This window comes from Apostichopus japonicus, chromosome 17 (genome assembly GCF_037975245.1).
Source record: "Apostichopus japonicus isolate 1M-3 chromosome 17, ASM3797524v1, whole genome shotgun sequence".
Taxonomy (NCBI): Eukaryota; Metazoa; Echinodermata; class Holothuroidea; order Aspidochirotida; family Stichopodidae; genus Apostichopus; species Apostichopus japonicus.
Window position 1 is genome coordinate 3,987,244 of NC_092577.1, and position 7,896 is coordinate 3,995,139.

The window sequence follows — 7,896 nt, forward strand, 5'->3', positions numbered from 1 at the left end:
TTGTTTTTTTTTCCTTTTTGTGTTTGTTATAATTTCTTTTTGCAACAGATTGTGGTAGGAATATCGGCCGGGAGGATGTTTACGATAAGATTACGATTACGTCACCAGGATACCCGGCACCTTATGGCCCTCTTATGGAATGTTTCTGGTTGATCGATATCCCATTCGGGGGTAACATTAGGTTGAAATTTGATTACCTCGGTCTAGAGACCCACTTAGACACCCTCACGATTGGTAACGGTACCAACCCTAACAAAAAGAAATCGGAGGTGATGACATACACTGGCTTTGACACTCCACCCGTCTACGAAGGGCTTTTTCACCAAATGTGGATCAAATTTAATTCCGATCTGATCAACCAATATGGCGGTTTCAGCTTAACGATTGAGCCACGCCCATATACGAGTGAGTTGACTTCGTCGTCGTAAGGCAATTGTATAACCATGACGACATCCTGGCAGCAAAACTAACTGGGGATGCACCGGTTATTCGGTCCGGCTGAATACTGAGCAATCATCCGGTTCCGGTTCCGGTCGGATATTTTTCAAACTCCAGCCGGATCTTTTTCAAAATCTGGCCGGATCTTTTTCAAAATCTGGCCTGAATTATTCCTTAATTAAAAAGGTGTTGGTATTAACTGAAATCAATGTAAACTATTTCCAAAAATTAATAAAAACATTCAAAGTAAGGAAAATTAACATGTTTAATTTAATTTTCTCAATGGTCTGACCCACTGTTTCTTAAGATCAACCAAAATAATACAACTATCATACTTGTACTTCTTATTAATGACTTTCTTGTGTGTAATGAAAAAATCCGGTTCCGGCCGGATTTTATCCGGCCGGATTTCATGTACTATCCGGCAAAATCCAAAAATTTGGATCCGGTGCATCCCTAAAACTAACGAGTGGTTCGTGTGCCCATTATTTTTGTTAAATCAATAATTTATATCAATATATTATCTAGGCACCCCTGAATAAGCCTATGGAAAACTATAAAATACTTGTTATATGCCGATATTAGGGTTATATGATAAAAATGAATTCATGAATATATAACAAAAATGATTTATCAATAGCGGATCTTGGGGTCTTATTAACATCAGTGGTAAAACAATGAAAGACAACGTCACCAATTATTACGCAACGTACTCATGCAAACACATGTCAATGCATTGACTCTACAACAGAAGAACAGAACAGATTTGCAGATTGGAGCTAGGCAAATGCTTTTTTTTGGGGGGGAGGGGGCTTTTATTACTCTTTAGTGACTTTTTGTTGTGCTGGTAGATCCTTAATCATTTAGAAACAATAACAATACATTGATGGTTTAACTAATGTTTTCCTCTTTTGTCAAAAGGTTTTCAACTGATAGGATTTATAAGCCCAAACTGTACGGTAGGCTATCTTATAATGATATTATTTATATAATATTTAAAAAATATTTTTATTCTAAATATTTGTTCCAGCTTGTGGAGGAGAACTTCACGTACCAAACGGAGGTTCCCTTGCTCTTGCTTCACCAAACTACCCTGACACATATCCTCCTAATGTAATTTGCCGGTGAGTACCTTTCGGGGTTTGGGTTAAGTGGGGCGGGGGGGGGTGGGGCCGGCACATGGTCAGACTTAAACTTTTGGGCCCCTATATAGCCGTGTGTAAACAAAGGTATGCATTTTGCTTTTTTTTTAATATAAATGTATATGTATACAATAGTTTGTGCAATGTGCGTTACAAGAAATAATTTCTCTTTTTTTCATATTTATGAGTAAGTTGCTATTACGTTATAATTAGGAAGTTAATATAGAACAAGTCAGTTTTTCTTAGGTAACCCCCCCCCCCCCCCTCCTCCATCAGGGTCCCTTGGCTCTCCTTAATTTAGGGCCCCGTGTGTCCAGGTCCGGTCCCGGGCAAATCTGGTCCAATGATAAATTCAGTCTTTAGACTTTCCCTTTCTTTTCTTGATGACATTAACACATATTCTTTTTAATAAAAAAAAACGTTTAATCGTATAACGCTATAGTACCTACACCCTACAATTGTTAACGAAACACTGCCCCAAGTGCGGGCCTTCTTAAAATGTGTGTTTATCTTACGACCACAGAGTAGTTCTTTTACAAAGAATAATATCAAGTGATTTTATAACCTATGCTCTTAAAGGGTCACGAAAAGACCCCCACAAAATCTGAATACTTTGTCTCTACGGCGATTGAAATACCTCTTTATGATTAACGCCAATACTTGGTATAACAAAAACACACCAGTAACTACAACATACCTACCTATTGGATGACCGAGTTCATGTGAAGACAAAAATGTTTCTCTTTATCTAAATCTTGGCAAGTTAATTCCAAGCAATCCTAAAATTTAATTATTTTGGAGGAAACTTGATGAGCTAATGTAAAAAATTATAATCTATCTTTGAGACTTTTGGGGGTTGAAAAATGTATTTCCTTCCTTTTGTTTCTGATTGGTGAATCCATTCATAGATACGTCATTCACGGTCCGTTGCATCATCGTTTGACTATTAGTATCGCTGGTTTTGAAACGGAATCCCACAAAGATAATCTGACCATCACTGGAGGTTGTCCACCATCGAACTCCAGTGCTGGCGATAACATGCTATTGGACGCACACAGTGGGAGAGGTCGTCCCCCTAACTACCAAATCTTACCCAGGGCAGGCTCTGTCTGGGTGGAATTCAGAACTGACAAAAGAACACAACTTCATGGTTTTCTTCTGAACTTTGCTGATGCCAATCTCAAAGCGGGTAGGTATTTAAGGTTTTATTAACCCCTCCCCCTAACCACATCCCCTAACACAAGGAAAGGTAAGGGTGTGCTTAGAACTAAGTTAGAGTAAAGATTTCTTCAAACCCATGCAACATCGTGTGAGATTTAGTCTAAAGTAGGTTGTTCTCTTTATTCCTAAAATCCTCTTTATTCCTAAGATCAGGTTTGTCATATCTGAAATAACACCCTGTGGAGGCCTACATGGTACCACGTGACATGAGGTCTACAGTCTTATCTATTCCGTTTTTCATATCGACTGATTCCCGTGTATAAATACAAAATCACTAGGATTTGAGAACAAGGGTTTCTGAAGTTGATTTTTCCCTTAATCTTGCAGTGCCAGATGAGGCCTTGGGATGTCCAGTGTATAACCGAACTACACCAGCGGAATTCGTCGCTGGAACGGTGCCCGCCCTCGATGAGGGCGTTGTGTGACCATGTAACGATGTGGTGTTGTCTATGTTCAGTTGATGATGTAACAGACAACATAGAAATAAAACTGATGTCATTGGAAGGTCCTGTCAAATCAAAATCCATGAAGCGCTGCGAGCAACTAGAGCTAATGAAAGCAGCTATTTACGTCAGACTTTTTATTTAATATCTGTTTTTGTAACCAAACGTATAAAATATTACGTAACACAGTATTGACAAGTCAGGAAAGACATCGTAAAATATAAATCTCTTTCTCTTTCATGTACTGACGGTCAATGAGGTCATTTACGTAATTATTTGATTAAATTCTGATCAAATGACACATAAACCATCTTTCATATTATTTATACTGACACGCACATATCAAACAAACAGAACATATTTTTCAAACCTTGGTTGGGCCAATTTGGCACAAAACTTGACTCTGCAAGCTAATTGTTTTGGGACATTTATCATCGAAGAGAATATGGAAGTATCATTGAACAATTATCACAATATAATAATCGAAAAAAAAGAACTGTTTTCTATGTAAGGCACAAAATTATTAGCATTGGGTTTGCTCACTATGTCACTATACAGTTCAGATTGTATATGTCGGAACGAAGTCACGTGGGTGTGCCCATTTAACCTTTGACATAGAAGAAAACTACACAGCTGAAAATTATTGGGTTCATCTAAAAACATGAAGGAATTTGTAAGCAGGACAAGATAGTATCGAAAATGATTATTCATGAGAGAATGAATATTCATAATATTCTGCCTGTTTTGTTATGTAAAGTACAATTAATGTTAGAGATAAACGATGACCCACAAACAGCCGGGAGAAATAGAATGTAGTTTTCTTTTGTCTTTGCTATATAAGGTAGTTATAAGGATGCAGCTTTATAAAATGATATTTATTTGTGAGATAGTATATGTCCCCGTTTTTTGCTCCCATAAAATTTATTTATGATTTGTTGAAAGTATAATTTCGTGTTTTTGTCATGCTAATTTGAAGAATCATCGTTAGCGAATATGCATAATATAATAAATTTTATTAACTTAATTAATATATGCTCTGTCATATTGTGTAAATATTTTTCACGGGTATACACTTGTGATTTACTCTATATTACAAAACTGAAATATTACTTTTTTTGACAACTTTGGTGGACCTGTGGAATTGTATTTTTTGTTTAGATTTATATGATTTTCTTTTACGAAAGTATAATGTAGAAAACAACGTAGTAAATAAATTTCATTTCTTTTGTGCGTTGTATGTTTATTATATCCCAATCACAGCATGTCATTTTGGTGGGTAATCGTTATGTTTGTCACTGCTTGATAAATGTTGTCTTTAAAAGCATTACAAATGAGAAGATTAAATGTCAGCAACATGGCGCCAAAGTTGAGCATGCTAACGCTTGCCAGACAGGTTGGCGCTCATCCTCTATGTTGTTAAACAAAAAGATGATGGTTAAATTATAGATATTTAAACTGTTTCAGCATAGATTTCAGTCAATGTCTTATGCTCTCAATGCCTCATTGCTTTTGTGGGGGAGGGGTGGGGGATGAGCGGCAGTAAAATCCATTTTGAACTCCAAACATGATTATTTGACTTTCTATAGCAATTTTGGCGGCGGTTACCGATGATCTTAAAATCAAAATAGCAAACTGCTTATCCATTAGAGAGCCTGTGTAGGAGAATGTATAAGAGTAAGTTGGCCTGACGTTTCGATCCTAGCAGGATCTTCTTCAAAGGCTAAAGAAAAGGGTACCTTCCTTAAATTCAGATAGGTACCCTTTTCCCTCCCACAAAAAAAAGTTATAATAATACGTTAATAAACGTTAGTTTTATATATTATAATCTGAAATCCCTTTTCTTGTAAATAAACGTAAAATATATGGAGCCCCCCCCCCCCCCCCGCCGTGATCTCAACCGACTCGTGGGAGGGTGTAATGCATTGTGGACTAATCTGTTGTATATTACCACTTACCGTTTTAATTAAATAAAGTACATATTAAAAGGTATACATTTTGTGAGGGGACTCAGTTGTGGCATGTTTTACATCTTTTTTTGTTTACATCTTCTATAATTATAAATATATGAATATTCATGTTATCAATACTGCGTCACAGTTTATCAATTACATGTATTTAATGTGGATATTTTAAAAGTCAGCTTATTGTATATTTTATAGGTTTCATGATCTCAAAAATGATATTTACTTCTTCTTTTTTTTTCCTCTCTCCCTTTGTCACTTTTTGTAAATTAGGATATTAGCCGATTTGGAAATAATAAAATTTAAAAATGGTATTTAGAACAGTTGCCGAATTTTCTGATTCACTCTATATATTATATATGTCATATATTACTCAAGAATGTATCAGGGCTAGTCTTAGGGTGGTTGTTTCAATGTAGTGTTAAACTCGCAGTATGATTCAAGCTGCGCAAGGATTTTCATTAATTAATTAATTAATTAATTAATTAAACGTTCAAATGATTTATTCCCTGTTAAAACGTAGTGTCGATCGTTAGAGCCCACTTAGGGGCGGTGGAGGTGGTCGGCCTAGTTGGCTTGTGCCCTATCCTTTTCCCCAAGTTTTAAGCATAACATTGAGAGTGCCCCTTTTTAAATTGCCCTTTTCTGTTAATGGAAAGGTACCTTTTCATGTTTTTAAAAGTGCCCTATTGAAACTTCAGAAGGAGGCGTACCCTTTTGTTAAAAAACATTTCAGTTAGAACTAGAATTTGCATATTCAAAATGTACAGAGCGGATCCATGTTCGGCTAGTTTTGGGGTGTTTCCCAGTCCCATACCCCACCCTCTTTCCCTTGTCGTTTGTGCCCCCATCCCCGGATATAGAACCCCTTCCGTTCAGAGAGCTCTTACGTACGCTGCTAACATGCAGCCAACAGTTTGTAAGGCTAAAACACTTTCTCTTCCCAATGAAAATAATATAAAAACAGCGAATGATGTTTGCATTACCCAAGGTGTCAATGCACTGTCTAGAAGAACAAGAACCTCATTGATTATGTCATATGATACGCCATCTAGTTTGAAAGTTTCAGAAAATTATGTGTTGTTCATTTTGTATTATTACAAAAGCACTTCATACACGTACAGAATGATTTCCTCGAAATTCCCGCGCTTTTCTTTCTCAGTCTCCTGAATATATAACGTATAGGCTGCATCTTAAGTGAGGGGATGTATAGTCTGATCTTTACAAAGTTATATGATTGGTTTATTTCATCAATTCTTTAATAATATGTAAATATATGCTTGTTTCTCCTGCAACCATACAACTGGACATTATTCGCGTTCTCTGCTCAATAATTAATTAAGTAGTAACAGATCATTTTAAGGACAGAGTTATTTTACGTCACGAGCTGTTGGATGAACGCCAAGAGTTAGACTTCTCTATCAGCTTCCGGCCTCTTCATACCTTCGTTGGAACTTTCTTTGACTTCTTCTCCTATCACTCTCTTTTTTTTTACGCTACCTCCAAAATCATCATCACTTCCTCCTTCTCAACCTCAAAACCCTGCCTCAATTCCTGCTGGTTAATTGCCTCAACTCAGGCGCGTAGCCAAGGGGGGGGGGCGAAGGGGGCAGCCGCCCCCCCCCTTGAGCATAATTTTTTTTTTTAATGTTTTTATGATATCGCTAGTATTTTCAAATGAGAAAATGCTAAGATGCAACTTACAAGGCCTGGGAAGTGCCATTTCCAGCGATCTGGGAGGCATTCTAAGCCAAAATTTTCTTGTACGCTTCGCGCCAACTCATGGTGGCGCTACGCTTAGATAGTTTTCAATGCCGAATGTACAGTTTCGCCCCGCCCTTGGCAAATTCCTGGCTACGCGCCTGCCTCAACTTGCCAGGCCTGTTACCCTGATCTTGTTAAGTGAAAGTTTTTTTTAATCAAGTTAAAGGAGAAAACTTAAAATTGTTAAATTTAAACTTTAAATTGATGACGTAAAAGAAGATGGCAGCGAAAATGTGTCACCATGCCCTCCAAGGATATCACAAGGATGAAATGATGTGATGGTCTATTCCTCAAGGTCAGTGGGTGGGTCATGGTGCATCCATGGCCGCTCAGCTCACAGTCGTATTATTGCAGATCAGGGATAACATGGAGAGTATACACGTTCCAGCTGAAAAGAAACTGTATCTCATATTTCAGTTTTCTAAGATGATTGTGTAACAAACTTGTTGGAACTGTTTTGCTTTTTGCATCTTTAGGTCAAAATGTCATATCTCATAGCATTTTGTATGGCGAAGATGATATTTTCAGAATGCATCTGGCAATTATTGTGAAAGAGGTAACCATGGCAATTGAACTGTAAATGTTTTGGTTTTCTATATGAAACACTTGATGTGATGGAGAACTACCAATTAACAGGGTTTACACACGCAACCCATCACCATTGGTCAATATGTTAGTGATAACTGTCAAGAACAACTTACCCAAACAGAAAATAAAAATCTTATTCAATTTGAAAGAAAAGCCAAAGGACACAGTTTCCACATCTTAGTGACACTGTGACATATCACAGAGTTACAAAATGACAGCTCATGAGCACCAGATTTGACCTAAACGGGACAAGATTTTAATGGCTGATTTGGGAGAGTTGTTCTGCACAAAGGTCTGTTATTTAACTTAGATCATGAGTTGATTTGTGCCCCGTTTGAT

General features: G+C 37.1%; 1 protein-coding gene across 1 annotated transcript in view; it reads left to right on the plus strand.

Moving 5' to 3' along the window:
* LOC139984118 (cubilin-like) overlaps nucleotides 1-4,871 on the plus strand; it is a 45,221-nt gene extending 40,350 nt beyond the window's left edge. Inside the window, exons 11-14 of the mRNA XM_071997836.1 lie at nucleotides 49-405; nucleotides 1,469-1,562; nucleotides 2,489-2,769; nucleotides 3,129-4,871. Of these exons, the coding sequence (XP_071853937.1) occupies nucleotides 49-405; nucleotides 1,469-1,562; nucleotides 2,489-2,769; nucleotides 3,129-3,226 (830 nt within the window). The 3' untranslated portion in view covers nucleotides 3,227-4,871. The remainder of the gene's footprint in view (nucleotides 1-48; nucleotides 406-1,468; nucleotides 1,563-2,488; nucleotides 2,770-3,128) is intronic.
* Nucleotides 4,872-7,896: the final 3,025 nt, after the last annotated feature.